The 27,850-nt window shown below is 27.6% G+C and overlaps 3 protein-coding genes across 8 annotated transcripts; all 3 read left to right on the top strand.

The window, feature by feature from the left end:
- The first annotated feature begins 282 nt into the window (after positions 1 to 282).
- On the top strand, positions 283 to 7,132 carry LOC132943734 (dynamin-1-like protein). The gene is made up of 3 exons (XM_061012810.1): positions 283 to 414; positions 3,971 to 5,398; positions 6,367 to 7,132. The coding sequence occupies exons 2-3, from the start codon at positions 3,998 to 4,000 to the stop codon at positions 7,009 to 7,011; spliced, it is 2,046 nt and encodes a 681-aa protein (XP_060868793.1). The 5' UTR covers positions 283 to 414; positions 3,971 to 3,997; the 3' UTR covers positions 7,012 to 7,132.
- Positions 7,133 to 12,243: 5,111 nt separating this feature from the next.
- LOC132942900 (dynamin-1-like protein) lies at positions 12,244 to 17,686 on the top strand. 2 transcript variants are annotated; one of them, XM_061011606.1, is made up of 3 exons: positions 12,244 to 12,427; positions 15,077 to 16,500; positions 16,693 to 17,686. In XM_061011606.1, the coding sequence occupies exons 2-3, from the start codon at positions 15,100 to 15,102 to the stop codon at positions 17,305 to 17,307; spliced, it is 2,016 nt and encodes a 671-aa protein (XP_060867589.1). In that variant the 5' UTR covers positions 12,244 to 12,427; positions 15,077 to 15,099; the 3' UTR covers positions 17,308 to 17,686. The 2 variants fall into 2 exon arrangements, with proteins under 2 accessions (XP_060867589.1, XP_060867588.1); XM_061011605.1 differs by lacking the exon at positions 12,244 to 12,427 and adding an exon at positions 13,579 to 13,735 and having other exon boundaries at positions 16,693 to 17,685.
- Positions 17,687 to 21,157: 3,471 nt separating this feature from the next.
- On the top strand, positions 21,158 to 26,652 carry LOC132943708 (dynamin-1-like protein). Of its 5 annotated transcripts, none has more exons than XM_061012766.1 (5): positions 21,158 to 21,366; positions 21,492 to 21,580; positions 22,697 to 22,816; positions 23,717 to 25,158; positions 25,829 to 26,652. In XM_061012766.1, exons 4-5 carry the CDS (start codon positions 23,737 to 23,739, stop codon positions 26,483 to 26,485), a joined length of 2,079 nt encoding a protein of 692 aa, XP_060868749.1. In that variant the 5' UTR covers positions 21,158 to 21,366; positions 21,492 to 21,580; positions 22,697 to 22,816; positions 23,717 to 23,736; the 3' UTR covers positions 26,486 to 26,652. The 5 variants fall into 5 exon arrangements, with proteins under 5 accessions (XP_060868749.1, XP_060868747.1, XP_060868748.1 ...); XM_061012764.1 differs by having other exon boundaries at positions 21,488 to 21,580; XM_061012765.1 differs by lacking the exon at positions 21,492 to 21,580.
- Positions 26,653 to 27,850: the final 1,198 nt, after the last annotated feature.

The following is a 27,850-nucleotide window of genomic DNA, read 5'->3' as shown; positions in this document are numbered from 1 at the left end:
TCCAAGCAAAAAGAAACGGTGTCACGTCATAATATTTTAGGAATTACTTATCAAAAGTATTTTCCATTACATTTGCGTTACTTGGAAATAGTTGAAACAATAGTTAGGTACTTATATTAATGTCCAACACTGTCTGCATGACCATAACGAATATAAACGTGACATTTCTCACATTATCGAATTTGAGATATGTATTATTTTTTAATTTTTATTTTGATACTAACTATCCCTATTCTTAACTTATTAGTTATCAGTAGCAGTCATCAGTCGACAATCGATACCCGGCAGTTTAGTAAGGTGTTTAGTATACGACAACTATAAGTTATAACTAACGTAATACACCCTAGCTATATACGAAAATGGTCAAACGGACATAGACGATTTGGAAATAGCCATTTGGACTTGAAGAAAATTGTACGTAAAATAAAATGTAATAAATCGATCAATAAAAATATAAATAGTCAAAATAATAATTAGAAATACAGTTATTTAGATATATTATTTATATTTATTTTCAAAATATTTTGACTGTTTTTGAGCTGCTTACGGACATTTCAATTTTCAATTTTTTTTATTTTTTTTCTAAAAATGTCGATAAAGTTGTATTTGTAGGGTCAAAAAGCGTGAAAATTTAATTCAAGAATCCTGATTCCTGATATATTATTACAATAATTGTCGTAATATATTAAAATATTATAAACATTTAAAGTTAGAATTTTGTCAAAATGTATTAAATCTAAAATTGAGGCGTATCAAAGGAAATTATATTATATATTCAATAATATAGTCACATTTCATAAATCTGTTTGATATAAACAGCCAGTGAAAATGTCAGTACATACGGTTTGTTTAAGAGTTATACTAAAAACCAAAATAACCAATAGGATATTTGAATATTTTATATTACCTATATTTATATTGTTATTATTAATACGGCAGTCATATTTAAGTTGAATTATTATTATTTTTATATTATCATATTTGTATATAATAATATACTTTAGAAATTGTATGTATCAACGAATATTATTTTTTAAATATAAAACAAAACTAAAATCGTTCTTCTTCGTTTACATATCAACATAAAATAACTACAAAAAAACTATGTTCTTATATTTTTTAGATTTATTAGTTACAGAATAACCTACTTACGTGAAACATTGTTTTGATTTTTCAATCCTTAGCTATAAAAGTAGTCAAAATATTTTGAAAATGTTGTTATTAAATATAGGAATTGATAAAATAAACATAGTTATGGTGTAAATTTCAAGTTCATACTGTTCATGCAGTTATTCTATTTTGAATTACATCAAATTAAGAAAATCGCCACAAGAGAAATCGAGTGAATATCCAATGTTGTAAAAATTTTAACTTCGGACGCTCATAAAAATTTAACTTGACTTTCAGTTAAAGGGTAGTTTTTTTAAATTTCATTAAAAAATTTTACTCAGTCAAAAAGCTTGAAAATTTGGTACAACGGTACAAGATTCCTCATAAGTCGTTATTACTGAAAAAAAATTGACAAATACTTTTTAAAAGCGTCTGGTTTTTGAATTTTGACGTGATTGATTAATAATCAATGATTATATTCACGAGTAAAATAATGATTTCTCATCAAATAATTTGAGTTTTTTTGTTGTAATTCAAAAACTGTTAACTGTAAAAACTTGAAACATTCCACCTTAATTAACATTTTCTATTTTCTATACTTAATGAAAATTTTAAAATATTTACATTAATTTTATTATTTTTTTTTAAGTGTTGTTGACAATTTTTAGGGTCGGTTAAAAAGCTTTAAAATGTAATACATGTTCCTCATATTATGTAGTTCTTACTGAAACTCATAAATCTAATAAATATATAAACACAATACACAAACCTTATTACCTTAAAATCACAAATCAAATAAATTCAATATTTTTGACAGAAGTGAATACAACCTAGGTACCGTATTTGCTCAAAATAAAGTAAATTATTTCATAATAGCAATATAAATACATCATAGAATATATACTAAGTTAAAAAGGCTGATAGCCATATTACCTCAAAATCGTTTTTTTTGTATGTAATGACTAATAACTAATGATTTATCGTTTAATTAAAATCACAAACATAACAATCACTGAAATATATCAATCAGTTATTAGTTTGAATGTTGATGAGATTGAATATTTAAACGTATGTACATATTTATTGTATAATCACGATTTATCCTCAACTGGTTTTCATTTTTAAAAAAATGTTAATCGAAGAAATTGAAATATTTCAGTATTATTGGTTATTAATTCAAATATCATTTTAAATATTTATAATACAATTATAATAATTGGACTTTAATTGCTTATAAAACAATATTTTCAAAATTTTTCACGGTCATTTAGGTATTTATACTTTTTTTAAACTGCAATTTTAAAAACTTATGAGGAACCTTGAATTAAATTGATGTCTATAAATAGCCCAAAAAGAGTTAAAATATTCGGAAAACCATATAATTAATGTTAAAATAAACATTTGGTGAAAATTATAAGTATCTACTATTATTCGTTTTTAAATTACAAAAAAATAAGAAAATGGTTCCATGGGAAATATATTGAATATCCAATGTCGATAAAATTTGAACTTTAAACGACCATAAAAATGTAATTGGAGTTTCCGTCAAAATCACGAAAATTTGCAAATTATTTTAAGTAAGAAATTCATAAAAAATTTTCCGTTTATACCTAAGATTTTAAAATTTAACATTCCGTAAGTTTCCTTATACAAAAAAAACTACCTTAAACAAAAAAAAAATTACTGTAAAGTAAAATTTCATTTTTTCGGTGGTCTGTAGTAGTTCTAAGTTTATCGACATTAGATATTCACTTAATATCTCATGAAACTGTTTTCTTATTTTGTTATAATTTAAAAACGAATGATCGTAGTTGAACGATACTTAAAATATATATTAATATAAGTTTCACCAAATGTTTATTTTACCATTTTTGATAGGATGTTTAACTAATTAAATATTTTGACCCTTTTTTGGTTATTCATAAAAACATTTGAAATTTTCAATTTATTTTAGTTTTTTTACATTTTCAACAGTATCTTATGTTTGATGGGAAAGTGAACCTAGTTGTTGTATTTGGGAGGGTTTTTTTTTCAAAGTGCCGAGAAAAAAAAATAAAATTAAGGAAAAACGGGAAATTTCACTCAGTCGGTTTTTGGCAAAATAAAATTTGAATTTTTTTGGTGTAACTAAACAAAATGACCATAAATACAAGAAGTTTTCACTAAATGTTTATTGTTTATATTAGCAATTTATATACACAATACATTTTCAAAATATTTTGACCTGTTTTAAGCTGTTAGCGTTGATTTTCAGTTTCCAATTTTTTTTAGTTTTATTTTATAATTGTATTTGTTAGGAAAAAAAGCTTGAAAATGTAATAAAAGGCTTCTAATATAATCTTACAATGGCAGTTGAAAAATTTTAAAAATACATTGTAACCATTTTTTTGTATGAGCATTTAACATCAAGAAAACGTGCAAATTATTTTGAGTTAGAAATTCATAAAAATGTTTATAAAACGTATGCCTAGTGAATAGTTACATTCTCCAATGGCGTAACTAAATAATAATAATGAGTATTAAATATAAACTATATTGTGTTATAGTATACACTATATACAGTATTACTGCAGAATAAACATAGACAAAAGATAACGAGTAAACCACGATCCAACTAAGATTAAGATGTTACCGTTTGAACATTTTAACATTTGATAAGAGACTGTACAAAGTTTGGTTAGGTTAGTTTAATTTATTTTATTATTATCATTAGTATGTGTATAAAGATTAAACATACACAATTTATACCTCATTGTTATTAATAAATCATATTATATACCTAGTCATTAAAACTGAAATTATTATTTACTGTGATATTAATACCTATACCTAATTTAATATTATTTTTATATATTTTTAGATTCAAGCGGTGCTAAATAATTGAAAAATGCAGAAACTTATCAAAATTATAAATAAATTGCAAGATGTTTTCACAGTAATTGGTGATCAACAAATGGTCGACTTACCACAAATTGTGGTAGTGGGAACACAGAGTTCCGGTAAAAGTTCAGTGCTAGAAAGCATCGTGGGAAAATCATTTCTACCTCGAGGAACTGGTATTGTTACCAGGACGCCATTGGTTATACAAATGATTAAGTACACAGAAGGAACAAGAAAATCAATGTTAACGTCAAATAACATTAAAGACACAGAAAACATTAAAGAATGGGCAGAGTTTCTACATAAGCCTAATTATTTTTTTTTCGATTTTGATTTAGTACGCAAGGAAATTGAAGATAAAACAAATAGGCTTGCAGGAACTAACAAGGGCATCTCTTTTAATTCAATTGTATTGAAAATTCACACTAATCGCTACGATCTGACTTTTGTAGATTTGCCAGGTTTAACTAAAGTGCCGATGGGAGACCAACCTCCAGACATAGATATACAAATACAGAACTTGATTATGTCTTATGCCAATAAGTCAAATTCTATCATTTTAGCAGTGGTGACTGCGAATACGGATCCTTCAACAAGCGAAAGCCTTCAAATAGCGAAAAAAATGGACCCAGACGGCATCAGAACAATAGCAGTAGTTACAAAATTGGACCTAATCGATAAAGGAACACTTCAAGACTCTAATGATTTACTGTGTGGTCACAAGATTCCAGTGAAACTAGGTATCATAGGTGTGGTGAATAGAAGTCAAAAAGACATCGTTGAAAATAAATCAATGGACACGGCGCTATCTGCAGAAACAGAATTTCTAAAAATTAACTACCCAGATATATATAAAAAACACGGCAACAAGGCGTTAGTTCACACGTTACAGACGGTATTGATAACACACATAAAAAAAGTGTATCCACAACTTCGAGTTCAACTCGAAGAAATGAAAAAGAAATTGGAAAAACAACGTTTTCCACCATGCAAACCTGATGAACATATATCGTTTTTAGTAGGACTTTTAAAAGATATTAGCAGATCATACGAAGACACTATGAACGGTAATCAAGACGATGTTTCAATCGATGAAACTGTTGGTGGTGGCAGTATTGCTCGAATATTCCAACATAAATATTTAAAGAGAATAAACGTCATAGACCCCCTTCAAGGTTTATCAGATGAAAATATATCAAATATATTATCAAACACATCGGGCATTTCCCAATGTACTTTTGTCAATGAAAAGGGGTTACAAAAAATTTTAAGACACCAATTAAATAACTTAATCGAGCCGTCGTTGGACTGCGCAGATATGGTGTGCAGTGAAATGTTAAACGTTTTGAATTCCATTGACGTAAAATTATTGGAAACACTGAGACGATATCCAAAGCTCTATGAAGATGTAAGTCAAGCCTGAATTATATGATTTTGTATTTATTATTGGAAAGTGTTTGTGAGTGCAGGATTTTTGGGTATACCAAATAGGGTATGAGGTAATATGCTTTTTATAATTATAATTCGATCATTTAAAACCGCACGAATTTGATTGACAGTTAAAAATTAAATATTTATTTATGGTAATAAATAAATCATCATACAATTAATTTAATATATAAGATTTTATAATTTTAGTATTAACCACGGTATATTATAATACTATACTATTATATACCGCGGTATTAACTAAAAATTATTTTATTCATAATTAATTTAATATACCTAATATAATAAGAAAAAAAAATTGTTTAATGAAAATATGTTTAGATTGGAATAAATTTGTAACCTATTGTTTTCAAATATTCTAACAAAGTAATTTCATAGCTTATGAAACGATCTAAATGTATTAATGGCTTTCTTTATCCCTACATCCTCAAAGTGTACGTTTAACGTTCCCTTTTCTTATAAGTTGAAGTTTAGTTTCTGTAATTATCTGCTGTTGTTTTAACACATCTATCTGAAAAAAAATTCTCAATGCATGTATATTTATTATTTTACGAATGATATAAAGTAGGATGTGGAACATAAAATGCATGCCTAAATTGACTATGGTAACTTTCTGCGCCGTCTGTTGTTCTTGTACTTTCATCGAACTCTTCTGTCCTCAATATCGGTGAATAATGATTGGTCTCAATATAATTTTTCAACATAATATAATCGGCAAAATCAGTATTACTTATACTATTATATGGCATATTTAGACTCTTTTTAGTGCATAAAAATCGACGCTTTACACATAAGTTTTTTTTTCATAGTAATAATTACTGTGAAGGAAGGACGTCAAATTATACAGTTGGTAGCCATTCCTGAAACAAAAATTATTACACGCCTGGTATTTAATTGAGTAATTAAATAATAGTTTTATGATTTTAGGTACGAAAAGTGTTTGAAAAGTTGCTGGAAGAAAATGTGAATAATATCAAAGAATTCATTGCATCATACATAGAATCGTATCGGGAGTGTATAAATACAGCAAATCCAGATTTTATCTTAGAAATAGTAAAGTTCAACGATACAATTCAAGAAGAAATTCTCGCAGCTGTAAACATAAAGAAGCATGAAAGTGATTATAAACCAGAACTAGTTTTGAACTCAACCGGGATGCCGATTTTTCCGATACCCGACAGAATGGCTCAAACCGATAGATTAAAAACCATTAGAATTCATATGTTGAAACAATTATTATCAGGTCTGAATAACCAGGATGTTGTGCCCCTAGAATCGTCTGAACAAATAAAATTACACAAAAATTTAAGTTACTGTTATTTTGAGTACATCAGAAAAATCGTGCGGGACTTTGTTCCTAAAAGAATTGTTCACAAAATGGTAAATTCGTTTTTAAAAAACCTCGACAAACGTTTAAACGAAGAAATATTTCAAACTTATTTAAAAGAAAAGAAAATTGGTGAAGTACTTATAGAAGATGAAAGTATCATAAATGATAGAAAACATGTTGAAATCAAGTTGGATGCTGTTGGAAAAGCGTTGAAAAATATGGTTGATATTCGAAATTGTTAATTCCGAGTACAATAACTATATGCAGCAATTTCGTTTTGCAATTTTAATTTATTTTTAAACTATTTGTATTTAAAAATTATAAAATTAATTGAATGTATTATTTTTAAATTGTTCAAGAATAAGGCAGTTTTGTTTCATGTATACAGTGTAAATTAAATTTTTTTTTTAGAATTTCTAATGAGTATGCATAAATATATATATATAATTGTCATGTGCTAGTGTTTAGATACAAAGAGTATCAGAACATTAAATGTGTTGAGCTATCTAATGTTAATCTAAAATCAACATACTTTTTTCTTAACTTACTAGTTAATAGTAATTAATATTAAAATAGATCTAGTCCATTGAAATATATTTTGTCATATAGTCTCGACTTTAAAGTCAAAACATATTATATAACCTTCAATGTCTTACATTAAAAATACACATTCACAAATAAATGTTTCAATTTATTTTATAGTTTAATATCATATTGTCTGTACATTTTTATTTATCAATGTTTTTACAAATTGTAATACTTTAAATTGTATTTTATTAAATTATAAAAAATGAGATTTTAAAATTATTATTATATATAAAGAAATATATTTCAAAATGTGTTATTGGCAAATGGCAATTGGCTTATATTAATACAAAAAATTGTATTTTTTTTTATTGATCGTGAAGCTCGGCAACTATGACCATTAGCTGTTTTTTTTGTCTGTAGGGGAGTAACTGTAGGTTAGTAAACACGTGTGTTTTTTTTTTTGTTTGACAGATTTTTTAGTGGGCACCTGTGGGTATCTGCCATGCCTGGGTGGGGGATGGGGGCACTTCTCTCCGAACACCGTGACTTGCCAGAAGAAAAATGCCACCCGTAAACCGAGGTTTGAACCAGCGCCGGTGTGCGTCACAACCGACGCCTTAGTCCGCTCGGCCACTCTGTCCCCCAAATTGTGTTTATCGCGTAATGTTTTCTCAAACTAGTTTTAAATTTTAATAATATTTAGTATTGATACCTAATTTTATATATACAGAAAATAGTAAACGCTTTAAGCAGCAGTGTCATCGTAGGTTCCTTTCTATATTTTTATCTTGTATTACAAAGTACGTGACGTTCTTCAATTATCAGTCTAAAATTCGATACTCAGCAGTGTTGTAACGTCTTCAGCACTCGAAATTGAATTGTAGGTATAATAAAGATACACAAATTTACGTATACTTAAAGTATTTTTATTAATAATAACAAACGTCAGTTCTGAACTAAAAGTACATATCTACTCTCGTCGTCTCTAGTATTCGACTCTCCTACTTTGTCTATGACTTTCCTATTTATGCTAAGCGGAGTCACCTTGTTATGATAACGTCTGTACAATCTAAAGGTGTGTGCTATTCCTAGTCTTAACCTTTGATCTATGCACACGCTGTCCTATGATATGGGTTTTTAGTAAAGTCAACGAATGTCAGTGAATACAAATACATACTTACAAATAGTATTTTACATGCTAATAATGAGGATTATTACATTCCTCCATCCCTAGAATGAAATTATACTTGGACATAATGAGAACTTAATTACTAAGACTAAATTCTATTACAATCATAATTTCATACAATAATTAATATATATATATATATTTTTTGTTTTACAATAATTAATCTTAAATCTATTTTACGCATCAGTTACTCTAATGGTATCAAAATGTACAGGATCGTAATCGCGTAATGGTACTGGAGGTGATGTTGTATCCATACAATATTTTTTAATCATACTACAAATAATTAAGATTACTACAAGCAGAATTACAATGCTATGAAATATATAATTATAATAATTTCTATGTACTCCACGTACTGATTGTTTTGCTATTTGATAATCAATTAATCAATATCTCTATTTATGTCATCTAAAGAGCTAGATATAGAATTCAAATCAAGTGGTTTTTCAATTTTTCCAATATTTTTAAATGATGGTATACTGAATGTAGCATCCCGCTCTAAATTTTTTCCCCCGTAATTATTTTAGTTTCCGGTATCATATCTATCAGTTTTGAATTTTAAACTGTTGTAACCGTTTATATAACCGTAATATATTTTGACTTGCATACCCTTTACATTATTCCTCGATAGTTAATCCTGTTTCTACTAGTTCTATGGCGGTAAAGCACGATTCCGTACGTTTTTGACCAAACAATTGATTGTTAAAATGATCCCAAAAACAACACGATTACGTACGATTTTCTGTGCAATGTTGCCATTTATTATTTATTATTGTCAATAAAAAAGTTGATGAAAATTTGTCAGTACAAAATATAAAAAGTATAAATTGTATAAAAAAATATGTGCCTATAAAATTGTATAAAAATAATTATAATTTGTTACCTTGGTAGTTGGTACTTGTTACAAATATTTGATTATATTTTTATGAATCAAATATTCGTTATATTCGTTGAATGTGTGATCTAAACTTTGATTGTCAGCTAAGGCCACTTGATTGAAACATTTGAAACGTCCTTTAGATGCTGATCTTATTTTTGTGCAAGTATCTTCTTGTGTTTCCTTCAGAACTGATATAACCAAATAAATAAAAGCTAGAAGGGTTAAAAAGTGCGTTAAGCATATAAATGTTACTAAACAGACGACCGGATTTTAATGTCCTGTTTTTTATTTGTAGATTTAGATGATTGTTGTAAACTGACAGTGCCGTTTTTCGCCGACATCGGTCGGTTCGCCAATTACTGTTTGGACGTAAAAATAATTATTAAATATAACAATACATATTATATCCAGTATTCCAGTGGCGGTTATAAGGAGGGCAAAAGGTGGACCGCCCCCCTTGGGATTTGGTTTTTTTTTTAATTTTGTATATCACTGACCCAACAACACCTATCGACAAATTTTTGAATTTTATGATTTGATACCAAAATATTTTTTCGTTTTAACCACGGATAATATTTTAACATAGTATTCAATAGAAGTGTAGAACGAAGCTTTTCTACGCTTAGAAGGTACCTATTATAAGTAATGTATAAATTAGTTGACATTTGAGTATTAAGTATTGCTCAATAAACATTTTAAAAAAAAACTCAAATTTCAAGGTATATTAGTATATATTATTATATTTAGTTTAATATTTACTAAACGTATAGTGGACAGTGGTATACAATACTAATGATTAAAAAATTTGCTTTGCTTGTTTACTTCACTCTACTAAAGTTAAAAATATTATTTGTTTATATTATGAAAAAATAAGTACCTACTTAATTTTCTTTGCTTATACTTTTCATAATATTCCTTTATAAGTATTACCATTAAAAATATGCAATAGTTTTGAATAGTTGAATGCTATTATGTAATTGCTTGATTAATATTGATTAATTTTTATTAAAAAAAATGTTTATGCTTTTATTATAATTATATTTTATAAGTCAATACATTTATATCTTTTTTTTTAAAAAAACATTAATAACTGTGTTAATAACATAATATTATTAATATATAAACATTATTATACATTTTTATATTTTATACCTATAATCCGTTTGTATATTTTATATTATATGTATATACTATATAATATATAAAAATTCTATAAGGGTGAGGGTTGGTAATTATCAAATTAATTGTATGTATTATTTTAAACTTGTTCAAGAATAAGGCAGTTTTGTTTCATGTATAATGTATGCGAGTACTCCACTACCCCATATACAATTCCGGTAATTTCTGTTTGATGCGTATTTCATTGTACTTACTGGCAAATAGTATATTTTATTCTATACATTTTTTTCATGAATAAGACTGTTTTATTTCATGTTACAAATTGTGTATTATTCGAAATGTTCATTCGCTTACAAATGTAGGCTATTATTGTTTATTATTATATTCAATCAATTTAATTTAGGTAATTTTAATTTTGAATTACATTATCCAAAAAAACTAATACGTAGGTATAGATATTTTACATATATCTACGAATCTTACATTTTGGTAGCATATAAACAATGTTTAAATTTAAAAATAAAATATTTCTTAAATTAAGTAAAGAATAAATTATATTTTTACCTCAGTATACCTATTATATGTTGAAACACTTTTTTCTAATAATTAAATCCGTAACCCAAAGTAAAAATTAACTATAAATAAATAGGCAAACGTTAAGAAAAATTATTGCATGTATACAGTATGCGTCAAGTGCATAATTAAATCACTCTAACATTAAATCTAACAACTCAAATTTGGAACTGCCAAAACTAAACACAACATTTGCTAGTATTGATTGTAAATACCTACTAAATAGTATTTATGATATCAACCAAGTCACAAAAATAATAAAGAAAAATAATTAAATTTTTTATTTAAATGGATTTGTTGAGAAATTAATAATATATTAGTGATGACTGATAAGTGATAACCTATTAACCTGTATCTTTTCTTATTATATCTTTTACATTTCTAAACATAATATTTATATACATATGTATATATAAATATATAATTATTATAATTTATATTGTCATATAATGTAGGTACAATTTAGAAAAAAAGGGTAAAATCTAAAATTATAATTTGTTTTATTTAATTATAAAGGTTGACTTTTTTATTAGGTATAAATGGAGTGGAATGTGGAAACGGTAAAATATAAGTATTGTCTAATCTAGTGAAAGCATAAATGCAATAAGGGGTAAAATAAACATTTTGTGGTATCACTTTTAACGGAGAGAAAAAGTAAATTTTCTAATTAGAGGGGGCCAAGGCCGTATCCAGAATTTTTTTTCGGAGGGGGTCAAAAACATGTATATTGTTATTTTATTGAATTTAGGTTTTGATATTTGGTTAAAAATAACACATATTGAAGACCCCCTGGACCCCCCCCCCCTTAGATACAGCCTTGGAAGGGGCTTAAACGTTTTTGGTGACAATTAGTAAAAGGAAACTGAGAAAAAAAGGGGCGCTAAAACCATAAATATACGTCTGTGGTGGCCAATTGCATTGGACCCTGCACTGATTTATTTTATTTTCGTAATATGTTTAGTTTTTCTTGGATAATATTGTATATTGTCTATATTATTATCTGTTTTTAAAGTACTGCCGCAGCCGCGCCATTCACGAAATACCAAAATATAAAAATGATATATTTATAGGCTCACAGTAATATTGTCTTATCGCTGTTTTTACACTTCGAATGAGAGTGTCGCGGGGTAGCGGGGTGCAGCGCTGTGCAACGACAAATGACAATCATACGAGTCACTACTACTCACAAGTCACAACCATAATATTATTTTGTTTTTCATATTTTAATGAACACGTTTCGTCTACTTGGTCATCGACGTCTCGATTTTACCATACTATTATTATTATTATTATTCGACAATTTAGAAACTTTGACATCCATTGAACCTCGGCTACCCAAAACGTGATTACGGACGATTTCATTACAGTAAGTACACTTAACATTTCTATGTACCCGATGAGTTTTTATGTTTATTTAATTTGTAATACTATGTTAACTAACAGTAGTAGGTACCTACCTAATCGGTAGCATTTATCAATAATATTATAGTTTTTGTGCAAGTAGGTATGTATTACGTATGTACGTAAAGTTGGCCCACTTACTTTGGTGTGAGTGGTAAAGATTTTCAAGTCTACTTTTAGAACAATTTACTAATTAGCCAAATTTGAATAACTGATCAAATGCAGATGTAACACTTCACGTAAACCACCAAAGTTGTCGTATTGTAGAATATTGAAGTCGGTACCGATGACACCATGTTACTTGCGAAAATTTAAGTCTATTTTTGAAATTTCAGTCAAATATGGTGTTTTAGTTTTTTACGTATAATTTACATTACCTACTTTATTAGGCACCTATACATATTATCATAGTGTTCAGCTATAATAACTTAATCCGGATAATTATTGAAATAAGAGAATATTCTAATCAAAAATTATTACATTTCTGGGTTATTTCTGGGTCACAATCTTCGGGTTAAAATCAGAAACCAATATGAACAATTATTATATTATATGACATGCTATAATACATTTTTATATTATGATGATCACAATTATCTTATTTTTATTTTTTATAGTTTACAGTGTTGACTTTGGTATACTACTATACTATTGACTTTAGGTTTTTATAATTATTATTTTTGTTTAAATACCTACATAATATAAATTAAAAATAAACTTCGAAAATATGACGGATAATCGTTAATCACCTTAAAACGGATCTATGTAATTGTATAATATTACATTTTATATTCGTATTGACGAAATTAGGATATCTTCAACATTGTGTTAATTGTTAATTGTTTGTAGTACCTACCTAGATGCAACTTACAACTTATTATAATTTGTAAACCTTCAGATTAGATTACAGTGCTATATTAGTTAACTAATTTACTTTAGTATACGATATTATTGTATTACGATGTAAAATGTAAATGTATTAGCAAGACACAACAAAATACAAATTGAGCGCGTCATCACTTCTCACTTTCCCATGTTCGAGATATTTTTTTTTATCTTTATTGTCATAAGACTTATAATATTCTATTCATCACTTATTCATCAGTCAGCATTCGATCCTCGACAGTCTGTGGTTCACTGTGTTCTGTCTATATAGTTAATACGGTCTATCTGTTTAATTTATTTTAAACAAAAAATACTTGTTAACCTCATAAGTATATAAGTATATTACATAAAGAAACAACGACGCGTGGATCAATATTAGCACTATTATGTAAGTTATCAATTTATTACACACGTTAATTTTAGTTTCGGCTGCAAAATTATTTTATTGTCTATTCCCTCCCATACAATTTATGTACTTATACAAGTTTATATTATTTTCATCGTAATTTATTTCGATCTGCTTTTTTCCGTGGACTGTACTATAATTTGTTTTTTCTTCCATTCTAAGCTATATCATCAGACATCAGTAGTTATACAAATTACACGAATTTATACGAATTTACATTTAATCTTTTAGTACCTACCCTGACAAAACATGCAGTCCATTCAGAATCATTTTTCTCATGCAATGATTATTTATCATTGAATTCAAACTTAAAACATCTATTTAAATGTATAGTGATTTACTCAGTTATGAGGTACACTTGATAAGTAGGCACTTTACAGTGAAGCGAGTTCCCCAATTTTTTTTATTTTTATAGAAACATTTATTCAAAATCTGATTTATGGAATTTATAAGTAGATAAAGGTGTACTAAATCATATTTTTCTATATTTAAATTTTTTTATTCTGAAATGTCAACTTATACAAACATTTTTTTTTAAGTGCTTGTTTTTAATATTATAAATTGCTAAGTAGATGATTTTTTTGCAAATTTGTATATAAACAAATCAAAAAATGTAAGCAGAATGAATAACCTAGAGAAGGTACCATGTAGATATTATATTATATTGAATGCATTTATTTTTTATTTTAATTGATATTTTCAGTAGGTTGTAGTTTAAGTGCTCATGAACAGAAGAATCATTAATAACATATTTTGGTGAAAATAATATTATTTCAAATTCTAAAGTCATAGAGACTGAGTTAAACATACAAATCTATATATTATTATCGGCTTGTTTTGAGTATATTAAATAATAAAAAGTATTTAGTAAACAATGTCAATAATGTATTATTTTGTTAACATTGATCATGATCATTGCATCTGAGGACACAAAAACAGTTTTAAGATGATAAGTTTGTACCTATATTTATATTTTGATGCACTTACTTAATTCATATGTAGTTATGTCTAATTGTTTTGAAAAGAACCATTTAATTTTACCAATATCAAGAAATAGCAGAAATATAATAAGTGGTGAATGTACGCCATTTGCTACTTATTATAATATTACCTCTCTAAAATACATTATATATATGCATTACCTATAACAATAAAATAAATATTGTAAAAGTAACTCATTTAAATATTGGCTTATTAATCATAATCAAAAAAACATATTAATAACAATGTGTATAATTAACTCATTACTATTTATAAGTCTAAGTCACCATAGTTTAAATTTTAACCTATTAACTAATAAAATTCAAATAATTTTTATTTTAGATTCAGACGGTACGAAATCAACAATGCAGTCACTTATCCAAGTTGTAAATAAGCTACAAGATGTTTTTGCAATAGTTGGTGAACAGCAGATCGCCGACTTACCACAAATCGTGGTAGTGGGAACACAGAGTTCCGGTAAAAGCTCTGTGCTAGAAAGCATAGTGGGAAAATCATTTTTACCTCGAGGAACTGGTATAGTTACCAGAGCGCCATTAGTTATACAAATGATAAGATATACTGAGGAAACAAAAAAATCCATGTTGAAGTCTTATAACATCGAAGACAATGAAAACATAACAGAATGGGTAGAGTTTCTACATAAGCCTAATTTTTATTTTTTCGATTTCGATTTGGTACGCAATGAAATTGAATGTAGAACAAACATTCTTGCAGGAAATAATAATGGCATCACTAACAGTCAAATATTATTGAAAATTCACACTAATCGCTATGATCTGACTTTTGTAGATTTGCCAGGTATAACAAAAGTGGCGGTTGAAGGTCAACCTGAAAATATAGATGAACAAATACAGAAATTGATTATGTCTTATGTAAATAAGGCAAATTCTATTATTTTAGCAGTGGTGACTGCGAATACGGATCCGTCAACAAGCGAAAGCCTTCAAATAGCAAAAAAAATGGACCCAGATGGCATCAGAACAATAGCTGTAGTGACAAAATTGGATCTGATTGATGAAGGTACATTACAAGACACTAAAGATTTTCTGTGTGGTCGCAGGATTCCAGTGAAACTAGGTATCATAGGTGTGGTGAATAGAAGTCAAAAAGACATCGTTGAAAATAAATCAATGGACGCGGCGCTATCTGCAGAAACAGAATTTCTAAAAACTAACTATCCAGATATATGTACGAAACATGGCAACAAAGCATTAGCTCGTACATTGCAGATGATTTTGATTACGCACATTAAAAAGGTTTATCCAAAACTTAAAGTTGAGCTTGAAGAAATGAAAAATAAATTAGGGAGGAAATTATTGTTACTGCATACTCCTGAGAACAAAGTATCATTTGTAATAGGACTTTTAAAAGATATCAGCAAATCCTATGAAGACACTGTGAATGGAAATCAAAATGATGTTTCGGTCGACGAAATTATTGGCGGCGCAAGTGTCACTCGAATAATCCAACAAAAATATTTAAAGACTATAAATGCCATAGAACCATTACAGGATTTAACTAACGAAAATATAGCAACGATACTATTAAATACATCAGGCACTAACCAAAGTACTTTTGTCAACGAAAAAGCTTTACAAAAAATTTTAAGCCGCCAATTAAAGAACTTGATTGAGCCGTCATTAGATTGCGTAGAATTGGTGCGCAGTGAGATGTTACACATATTGAATTCCATTGATGTCAGATTGTTGGACACACTTAGGCGATACCCACAATTGAATGAAGACGTAAGTTTAACCTCAATTAATTGATTTTGTATCTGAGTATTTTTGTAATAATAAATAATAATAAATAATCACTGTATGGGTTCACTGGTTCAACATAAAATAATAATATTGTAGATGCCCTTACTGAAACAAAATTTGTAGTGCACTTCTGGTATTTAATTAAGTAATAAAATAACAATTTTTTAATTTTAGGTACGAAAAGTTTTTGAAAAGTTACTGGAGGAAAATGTGAAAAATATCAAAGATTTTATTGAATCGTACATAGAATCATATCAGGAATGTTTAGATACAGCCAATCCAGATTTTATATTGGAAATAGTAAAATCAAATAATACGATTCAAGAAGAAATTCTAGCTGCTGCAAATATAAATAATTACAAAGATGACTGTGACTCTTCTTCTGACGGGAATTGGAAAGATATGAGCCAGCACAAAAAGATTGAAATTAGTAGAATACAAATGTTAAATCAGTTATTAACAGGTCTTAATAACAACGACGAATCTTTAGAATCGTCTGAACAAGTCAAACTACATAGGGATTTAAGTCAATGTTATTTTGAGTACATCAGGAAAATTGTGCGGGACTTTGTGCCTAAACGAATTAAACACAAAATGATAAATTGTTTTTTAAAAGTCCTCGATAAGCGTTTAAATGAAGAAATATTCCAAACCTATTTAATTGAAAAGAAAATTGATGAGGTACTTTTAGAAGATGAAACTTTTCAAAAGGACAGAAATAATGTTGAAACCAAGTTGGATGCAGTTATGAAAGCGCTGAAAACTATGATTGATATTCAATATTTATAATCTTTTCTTTGAAAATATATATTCTTACTATTAATATACAATATGATAATAATTACTTTAAAATAATGTCGGTTTTAACTTTTAACATAGGTTAATTATATTTTCTAAACTATATTTTTGATAATATAGGTAAAATAAATTTCTTTTTATGCTCAACTTAAAGTAAAGTTTAGATATAAGGCACTTTTATTCTATGTAACATGTGTTTTATTCATTAATTAACAAATGTTTGTGTTTATTCATTAAAATAATAATTATTTTTGATGACTTAATTGTGGTGTGAATATTTGGTAGGTAAAAATAATTAACAATATAACTTATAAGTTTCATTAACTGAGCTGCACATCCCAATAAATAAAAAGGTGGGTAAGTGGATGTCGCTCTGCTGTACAGTAGGTTACAAGTGGTACTATGTATTTTTAATATTTTTCAACTGCTGTTGCAACAATATACCAGGAATCTTGCATTAAATTTTTACGCTTTTTTACCCAACAAATAAAATTTTATTGATATTTTTAGAAAAAAAAACTAAAAAAATTGAAAACTGACAATGTCCGTAAACAGCTCAAAAAGAGTCAAATTATTTTATAAATTTGATCGTATACAAAAAATACTAATATAAAAATTCAGTGAAATTTTCAAGTATCTACAGTCATTCGTTTTTTAATTACAACAAAATAAGAAAATCGTTACATGAGAAATCGAGTGAATATCAAATGTTGTAACAATATGAATTTCAAACGTTCGTAAAAATTTAATTTGACTTTTTTGTAGACATTTTTTTTTTTGATAAAGGTAGACAAACCTATGGATAATCTTGTATTACATTTTCAAATCTTAGATTTAAAAACAAAAATTTTTATGAATTCTCAACTCAAAATAATTTGCTAATTTTAGTGATTTTTCCGTAATTTGTCAAGATTTGAACTTTAAATGCTCATAAATAAAAACTGTGACTAAGGATTTTGAATTTTTTTCATCTACATTTGAAACAATAACCTAGGAGCCTTCTATTAAATTTTCAAGCTTTTTTACCCAACAGATAAAATTTTATTGATATTTATAGAAAAAAAATAAACTAAAAAAAATGGAAACTGAAAATGTCCGTAAACAGCTTAAAATAAATCAAAATATTTGGAAAATGTTATTATGTATAGAAAATGTTAATATAAACGTTCAGTCAAAATGTCATGTACCTACCTTCATTTGTTTTAGAGTTGCAACAAAAACCAAAATCAATTTTCTCAAAAACAGATTTTGTATAAAAATTCCCGTTTTTCCTTAATTTTTCTTTTGTTTTTCACGTCGCGTTAGAAAATTACTGGGAAAATTTTACTTTTGACCCTTTAAAGTACCAACTAGATTCACTTTCCTATCAGAAAAGTTACTGTTGAAGAAAATCCAAGCACTTTTACTGTCCTAAAAGGTGATGACAGACACAAAACAAAAAAAAAAACACATCATTGTAAAAATCAAAATGTAATTATTGACTATAGTCTATACTCTATAGTATAGAATAGTATATAGATATTCAATAGGTAGGTACCTATTTAGGCTAAAAAATAAACAATGGTTTTTAAATTTTTTAGTCAGTGAGAAAACCCGGAGAAATCACTCTGCTGTATAGTAGATTGTGTAAATATAAACACATAGTATATCTTGTCATTGTAATGCAGGTATTTGCCAAGTGTAACTGTGTATGTGTGTTTAATGGTTTAATTTTGGATTAAATGATGGATACATTATTGTAGAAGTAGGTACCTACGAAAAACAATTTAGAGCAGAAAATATGTGTCAACATTTTTTTTTATGAACCTAGGTACTGCATTTTAATAAAATATACCATTTTCTAGTTATTTTTTTTATGATGATAGTTAATAACTGAATATACCTATATATATTTTTTTTAAATATGAAAATTTTATTATTTTGGCTATACAAGTTGTATATTATATTTTGTTTAAGAGTTTTAAGGTGATCAACCTATATTTATATTATCTATAGGTACTATAAGTAATATTTACTTTTCCATTAGTATAATACCTATACGATTAGCTGAACTTGATCTGACTTCTACTGAAAGAGTTTCATATTTCATATACTTATTTAACTATTGATTATGTTCAGTGCAAGCACGGGTCCAGATGACCAGATCTGAGGGGAGACTACAACTCTGTTACAACACAATTACATTATAGGTACATCTTACATTGATTATAAAAGTTATCTTGTCGTATGCGCCCTACCGCAGATTGGTACTACTGTACTAGTTGTTCAGTGGCGTAATTTGGTCGTGTTTGTGGGAGAGGTTTGAAACTTTGCGCCCAGATGAAGATGACTTTTGCATATTTTTTGGAACATCATAGATACATAGACGATGCTTTCATAGCTTAAAATGTGTTTCGATAACATTTACATAACTAATTTTTATTTTTTTGCATTTATTGCATTTATTGCGTTTTTTTCAATCTTAGGTAATTTTTTTACTTTATTTATAACAATTCAGAGAACGCAATTACGAGTTTATTATTTGTCATTATTGTATTAATATATTAATTAATATATTTCCCACAAATCGAAAAAAAAACCACAACTTTATTATAATTTATAGTTGTGCCACTGGTGTCATGACACACCGGTTGAGTACCACTGCATTTTTTAGTGACCACCTCGACATTTACCACCTACTATTTATAGTAGAGTGGTAGTATGGTCATTCATGGTACCCTTTTGGCTTTTGCCCACCATTTTAACGATTATCTATCTAAATTTGAAATATCAAAAAATTGATAGATCCAATGATCCATTCAATTTAAACTATTTTAAACAATTACAATTTTATTTAGTTTTGTAAAACAATAACTCCTATCGGTATTTGATTTACAATTTACATATTATAATATTGTAGGTATTATAAAAAATTTTACATGGTATCTAATATTTTGTTTTTTTTTTGCCGTAGATATTCTGTAAAATAATAATAATATATGGAATAATCTGGAATCGATAGCCGGACAGCCGGTGGAATCAACACACTTACACAGTACACACTATTTGTAGGTCTATGACATGGATTTATCTTAAGCCATGATCTATGAAAATCATACAAATGTCCGGTGGAATTGATATAAAAACGGCGGAATCGATAACAAAAAAACCCTGTATACAACAATACAAGCAATAAGCATACGCCGTGCACGGATACAGGCATGATGGGTGCAAATTGGGTGGGGGCTTTAGGGGCTAAGATCCCCCAAAAAACATCCATAGCTCCCCCAAACATTTCCTAAATTTCGTTTTAAGCTTATTCAATCTTATCAAAGTAAGGCTTTAGCATTGTCTTATTCTGTGGCTTTAGCCTCCCCAAATCCCAAACGCTATTTGCGCTAAGCAAGCATCAGTATCGTGACAAATACTGTAAGGGCCCGTTTTACAATCATAGTTTAAATCTCGGTTAGGCGTATTAAGTGATTTACAGTATTATTAAACATTTACAGTATTTGATCATGGTGAAGACCGAGTAGGAGGGCAAGACCTATATTATTATAGCAGTTATAAAAAAAAAATAGTTCCCCAGTTTTTAAAACTATAGTCATGTGGGTTAGTACTTACTAGTTACTATACTTGATTTGATTTTATTAGTTAGATTGTTTACCGATGACAAAGAGGCAATGTAATAGGTATCGATTATTATGGTTTTTCCAACGCTACGTTATTTATACTTGTCTGTAGCCGTATTATAATTATTACGATATTTCAATATGAGTGAGTAGGGATTAGTGATTACTGATTAGGACAATAAGTAATAGCCAAATAGCCAATAGCTATTTGGCATTTGCCGACTTGCCGTAAACAAGTCTGTAATTCTAAAATCAGTAAAATCTGTATGTTGTATAAGAAAAATAAAATTGTCGGTAGGAATAACTGAATAAGAGGTTATGTTCAATATGTTCATTATTTTTCTCCGAGTGTAACGTTGACATAATATATTTTTTTTTATAATATACTTTGATTAAATTCAGTCGTTTTAACTGCGAAACCGACATTGCTATATTACTTGTAAGTGCATTTATTAAATACTTATTAAAATTTCTAATACATAATATAAGTGCTAACTGCTTAGGTAGATATAACGTATACCTTTTTTAAATTGTGAATTTTAATTTCTATTTCGAATTAGCTAGGTAATTTTTCAGAAGAAATCTATGTGGACGTGGTTACGGAACATGTGAATAGTAAAGATTTTATGATCGAATAATAAATCCTTTCAGATGTAATGTAGAATAATTATTTAATTTATAGTATCTGCTTTTAATAAAATTAATATGATATAAGTAATATTAATTACACAATGGTCAATGATAAATTATTGCTACTGGTCATAAATCATAATCGATGACTGACTGACCGGCTACCCGGATTGGGGCCCTGGGATATTTCAATATTTTCCAATATGAGGGCCCATTGCTAAATGGGAAAATAAATATTTAAATTATTCAATACTGATTAAGGTTGCTACACACTGCAGCGATGACAGAGGTAATTTTTTTTCTCTTTCGGAGTTCCACCACCACCGCTACCACTGCATTTAAAATTTATTTTAACTAGTGCTTTGTTATTAGTTAGAAAAAATTATAAATCTCTCAGGAATGAATTAAAATACCACTATTTTTATAATAATATATAAAATGTATTTAATTAATGTTCATCTTTGTTGCATTTTTTTATGATAAGATTTATTATTTTATATTTTATATTTAGGTACAATTTATGTAAAAAAAATTAAAAAGACAGTTAATTATTGTATTAAAAGTAGTTTATATAAAAGTAAAATTATATGTATTAAAAGATAGTTAATTGTTTTTTTAGTATTTTGTGTTTTTTGTGCCTATAAAAAATTATAAATTAATAAATTAGCCAGAAGCCCAATCATGAACTATACAAACACCGGACTCGTAATAATAATGATAATAATACTTATACTTAAGAGGACGTCATACCACATGTGTTACCTCCGTCTTACAATTGCATAACATACAAACCTATGTCATTGACTAGATAATATTCTAATTTCTAAATTTTGTTTTAAATTATGAACTGTAGACCATCAATTTTTTAAAAATAAAAATTCATTTTGTGGTGGTATATCAATGTTGTTAAGGAATATTGCCAGTTCAAACTTAATAGGTACTTCCTATTAGCGATTCCATAGTGCAGAGGGAAGGGAAACAATCACTTACTAATTCTAGTAACATAAGATACAATTTTGAAGTAATTGAGTGTTGTGAAACCAACTTGGTTCTACAAAAAAAATTATAATACAATTTAAAAAAATAGTGTGTTTGATTTAAATTATACTTAAAAATCCATGTAACAATTTCTGTTTTAGTTTGATCTTGAATTCCGGTACTTATATCCAAACAAATAGTATACTTCAATATTAAGTGAAAAAAAATATACGCATTTTTATTTGAAGTGTAATTGAAAAATACAAATTTTTTAAAACCAGGTAAATATTTAATGATTATTTTTCTTGAAAAAACATTGAACTATTTTTAATCATATTATCTCTACAATATTATGGTGAGGTTTTTTTATGTATGAAAATCCTAGGATTTAGATAGACCTTTTTCTTGGGTCAAGAAATGCTGTGCATAGATAACCTAATAAAGGGCTGGTGTAGTGGTATGTCCAATGAGCTCAAAATAAAATATTTATAAATAAATAATGGGGGAGAGGAGGGATTGGAAGCAATGACTTGTTTCTCTTAGGCACAAGTAATTTAGAGTTTTGACATGTTTTCATTCCAAAGTATCAACTGTTTTAGTGAAACGATGACATTTTCATAACCTGATGTGAATTTGTTTTAAAGTATATTTGAGATTAACCTTCCACAATTTTACCGCACTAAATTCTAAAAACAAATTATTAAATTGTTGTATTACAATTTTAGGTTAAGTTCAAAACAAAAGACCTTACGATAAATTAAAATCTCAAATTTTCAGGTTTCATATCATTTCATAAGATCAAATGATTAATTGGAATGAAAACACATATACATTACTCTATTACGCATGTGTTAGAATTTGACAGAACATTAACACTTAAAGAAACTAAATGTATACATATTTGAATATTAGTTATTGCTTTAATAAACTTTTTATCAGTTCAGAAAAAATATAATTTTAATAAAACTTTTTATAGCACCCTCTATTTAAACACCATGTTTAAACACCTGAATTATATTATCTAATTAAATCATTTTGAAAGTAACTAATTTTAATTAATCATAATCTAATAATATCATTTCACATTTTTTTTATTATATCTTTAAAATACTAAATCAATTAAGAGCTCCTAATATTGTGGCAATTCTAATAATTTTGTTTTATTTTTTTTATAAAATTAGGTTGGCGTAGTGAATTAACTATGGAGTCACTTATACGAATTGTAAATAAACTTCAGGATGTTTTTTCTGTGTTCGGTGAACAGCAACTTACTGATTTACCACAGATTGTAAATTTACCTCAAATTGTGGTAGTAGGAACTCAAAGCTCTGGGAAAAGTTCAGTTCTGGAAAGCCTAGTGGGAAAATCATTTTTACCTCGAGGAACTGGTGTAGTTACCAGAGCGCCATTAGTTATACAAATGATAAGATATACTGAGGAAACAAAAAAATCCATGTTGAAGTCAGTTTATAACATTGAAGACAGTGAAAACATAACAGAATGGGTAGAATTTCTACATAAGCCAAATTTATTTTATTTTGATTTTGATATGGTACGCAATGAAATTGAATGTGAAACGAACAATCTTGCAGGAAATAATAAGGGCATCACTAACAATCAAATTGTATTAAGAATTCACACTAATCGCTATGATCTGACTTTTGTAGATTTGCCAGGTATAACAAAAGTGGCGGTTGGAGACCAACCTGAAGATATAGATGAACAAATACAGAAATTGATAATTTCATATGTAAAGCAATCCAATTCAATTATTTTAGCAGTGGTGACTGCAAATACAGACCCGTCAACAAGTGAAAGTCTTCAAATAGCAAAGAAATTGGACCCAGATGGTATCAGAACTATAGCAGTGGTTACAAAATTGGACTTAATCGATGAAGGAACACTTCAAGACACAAAAGATTTACTGTGCGGTCTCAGGATTCCAGTTAAACTAGGTATCATCGGAGTTGTGAATAGAAGTCAAAAAGACATTGTTGAAAATAAATCAATGGACGCGACACTAACATCAGAAACAGAATTTTTAAAAACTAACTATCCAGATATATGTACGAAACACGGCAACAAAGCGTTAGCTCATACATTGCAGTTAGTATTGATAACACACATTAAAAAAGTATATCCAAAGCTTAAAATTGAACTTGAAGAAATGAAAAAAAAATTGGGAAAAAAACTTTTGCTACTACATACACCAGATAACAAAATATCGTTTTTAATAGGACTTTTAAAAGATATTAGTAAATCTTATGAAGACACTATGAATGGAAATCAAAACGATGTTTCGGTTGACCAAATTGTTGGTGGTGCGAGTATTGCTAGAATAATCCAACAAAAATATTTAAAGACCATAAATGCCATAGAACCGTTACAGGATTTATCAAACGAAAATATTGCAAAAGTATTATTAAATACATCAGGCACTAACCAAAGTACTTTTGTCAACGAAAAAGCTTTACAAAAAATTTTAAGCCGCCAATTAAAGAACTTGATCGAGCCTTCATTGGATTGCGTTGAATTGGTCCGCTGTGAGATGTTAAACATATTGAATTCCATTGATGTTAGATTGTTGGATACACTTAGACGATATCCGCTACTCAATGAAGATGTAAGTTTATCCTCAATTTATTGATTGTACAAGGTGTTTGTTAATGTTGTACTAAACACATAAGTAGAGCGCAGATTTTTATGCAAATAGGTATTTTTTCATTTTCACATTTTTGGGATTTTTGTCAGTTATCTTTACAAATTCTAGTAGTTTGAAGCTAAAGGCGATTTTTATTTTTTTTGCATATTTTTACAAAATTCAAGTGTATTGCATATTGAAGCAAATATATATAAAATAGTTTGTTGTCCTGCATAAAATTAAATAATACATTTTTTAGGCTGTGATAATTAATTTTAATGTATAATTTACAATAAAATAATAAATTATAAATTTATTTATAAAGTAGGTGCCTATAATAAAAATTATAAGTTATTTAATTTGTTTTAAATTATTTTTGAGTCATTAGCTTATAAACTATTAACCCATGCATGTTTTACCATATTACTATGTTTTTTTCTTGCATATTTGTAGCATATTTTCATGATTTAGTCTGCATATTATAATATATCCATATAAAAATCCAAGCTCTACGCACAAGTTTTTTGCATAGTAATAATTACTGTAGAGGTAATGCATCATTTAATATAGTAGGCAGCCATTCCTGAAACACAATTTATTTTGTGCCTCTAGTATTTAATTGAGTAATTAAATAATAATTTTATGATTTTAGGTACGAAAAGTTTTTGAAAAGTTGCTGGAAGAAAATGTGAAAAATATCAAAGATTTTATTGCATCATACATAGAATCTTATCAGGAATGTTTGAACACAGCAAATCCAGATTTTATATTGGAAATAGTAAAATCGAATAATACAATTCAAGAAGAAATTCTTGCTGCAGCAAATATAAGTAATTGCGTTAATGAAGATACATCAGATAATCTTTTAAACCAGCCTTGTTTCACATTTGGACAGTCAATTCCCCAGCCAATTCCTGATAAAATGGCCCAACTCAAAAAAATAGAAATTAATAGAATACAAATGTTGAATCAATTATTATCAGGTCTTAATAACCAGGAAGTATCCTTGGAATCATCTGAACAAGTAAAATTACATAGAGATTTAAGTCAATGTTATTTTGAGTACATCAGGAAAATCGTGCGGGACTTTGTGCCTAAAAGAATTAAACACAAAATGATAAATTCGTTTTTAAAAGTCCTTGATAAGCGTTTAAATGAAGAAATATTCCAAACCTATTTAATTGAAAAGAAAATTGATGAGGTACTTTTAGAAGATGAAACTTTTCAAAAGGACAGAAATAATGTTGAAACCAAGTTGGATGCAGTAAGAAAAGCATTAAAAAATATGGTTGATATTCAATATTTATAATTTACTCTTAAAAAATTTAAGTTCATTCAATATGATACAGAATGTATAATGATTAATAGACATTTGTTTAAACAGTTTCTAATTTATATTTTGTCTATATAACTCATTTTTATAAAAATTATTAATTTTTTTGCTTAATTAAAATTTAAGACCGTTTTATTTTATAATTTATAAACCATTCTAAGATTTTCCATGGCTAACTATTGTATTTATGTACTTATATTATGCTATTGCCTTTCAACTATAGAAAACATAATCATAGTATAATATATTAAATCCAATCATAATTATTCTAATTTAACAAATAAGTCGCACTCCTAGAACAAGACTGCCACAACTCAAAATTTATAGTTTTGAGAAAAATTAATTTGAAGTTTGGACCTAAGATATTTTAATGAGTTTTTTACTTATGCGTTTGAAATTTAACACTTAAATACTTACAATCATACTTTACAATATTAATTTTTCAAATATTTTGAAATTCACTCTTAAACCCAAAAATTTAGACTTGTGGCCATTTACAATTTTTTAAGTAAATGCAAGGCTGCCATATTTTGAGATGCAACTGGTATTGCATACAGAAATTGATTTTTAGATGGCCACTTATTAAAATATGGCAGTATTGAATTTAAGCCATGAAAAAATACAATTATAAATTATAAAATGCAATACTGCCACAACTCTAAATATTGCTGTTTTGTACTCAACATATTACACGATAATTAGTTTTCATTCAGTGCAAGAACGCCACAAGTCGAAATAAGGCAGTCTTGAATTTTGACTTCAGTGATGATTATTTGGATAAATAAAAATAAGTATACTGCTATAAAGTAAATATGGCTCTCTTGCATTGAAAATTAACCAATTAATATTGAATGTGGCGTTCTTGCATTTAATAGAGCTTATTTTTCTATATCCAAAAGTAGTCATAACTCAAAATTCATGAATTTTGAGTTGTGGCAGTCTTGTTCTAGGAGTGCAGTATCAACTATAATACAATTTATGTTTTTTGTTTTTATTTAAATAATATTATAACCGAGACCTGTGGCCGGCGCTTTCCCCCTCCCCATCACTTTAACCCCAGCTTCTAAATGACTGTTTTTTCCTATTCAGAACAGACAAAGATACGGTAACTATTTTCACAGAGCTTTCCTAAAGAGTAAAGTTGTAATTAACCTTGTGACTCTTAACTTCTTAACTTTAAAGGTACCTATTTAAGTTCAAAAACAATATATTTATATACTAGGTAAACAGCTCAACTAACTAGGTTATAACTCGTAACTAATTACAACTTGAGTTTACTCTCATCAGTGTTTGGCAAGTTCCTTATATAAAGGAATTCGTTCCGTTTCTTTTTCATTAAAA

The sequence above is a fragment of the Metopolophium dirhodum genome, chromosome 4 (assembly GCF_019925205.1).
Source record: "Metopolophium dirhodum isolate CAU chromosome 4, ASM1992520v1, whole genome shotgun sequence".
NCBI lineage: Eukaryota > Metazoa > Arthropoda > Insecta > Hemiptera > Aphididae > Metopolophium > Metopolophium dirhodum.
Note: the sequence above shows the minus strand (reverse complement) of the source record. Positions and strands in the feature narration are given on the sequence as shown.

Bases quoted from the DNA above. Each gene is read 5' to 3' on its own strand.
- LOC132943708 (XM_061012768.1), top strand. From the start codon at position 23,737: ATGGAGTCACTTATACGAATTGTAAATAAACTTCAGGATGTTTTTTCT. The intron at 25,159-25,828 runs GTAAGTTTATCC...TTATGATTTTAG, and splicing joins ATCCGCTACTCAATGAAGAT to GTACGAAAAGTTTTTGAAAA.
- LOC132943734 (XM_061012810.1), top strand. From the start codon at position 3,998: ATGCAGAAACTTATCAAAATTATAAATAAATTGCAAGATGTTTTCACA. The intron at 5,399-6,366 runs GTAAGTCAAGCC...TTATGATTTTAG, and splicing joins ATCCAAAGCTCTATGAAGAT to GTACGAAAAGTGTTTGAAAA.
- LOC132942900 (XM_061011606.1), top strand. From the start codon at position 15,100: ATGCAGTCACTTATCCAAGTTGTAAATAAGCTACAAGATGTTTTTGCA. The intron at 16,501-16,692 runs GTAAGTTTAACC...TTTTAATTTTAG, and splicing joins ACCCACAATTGAATGAAGAC to GTACGAAAAGTTTTTGAAAA.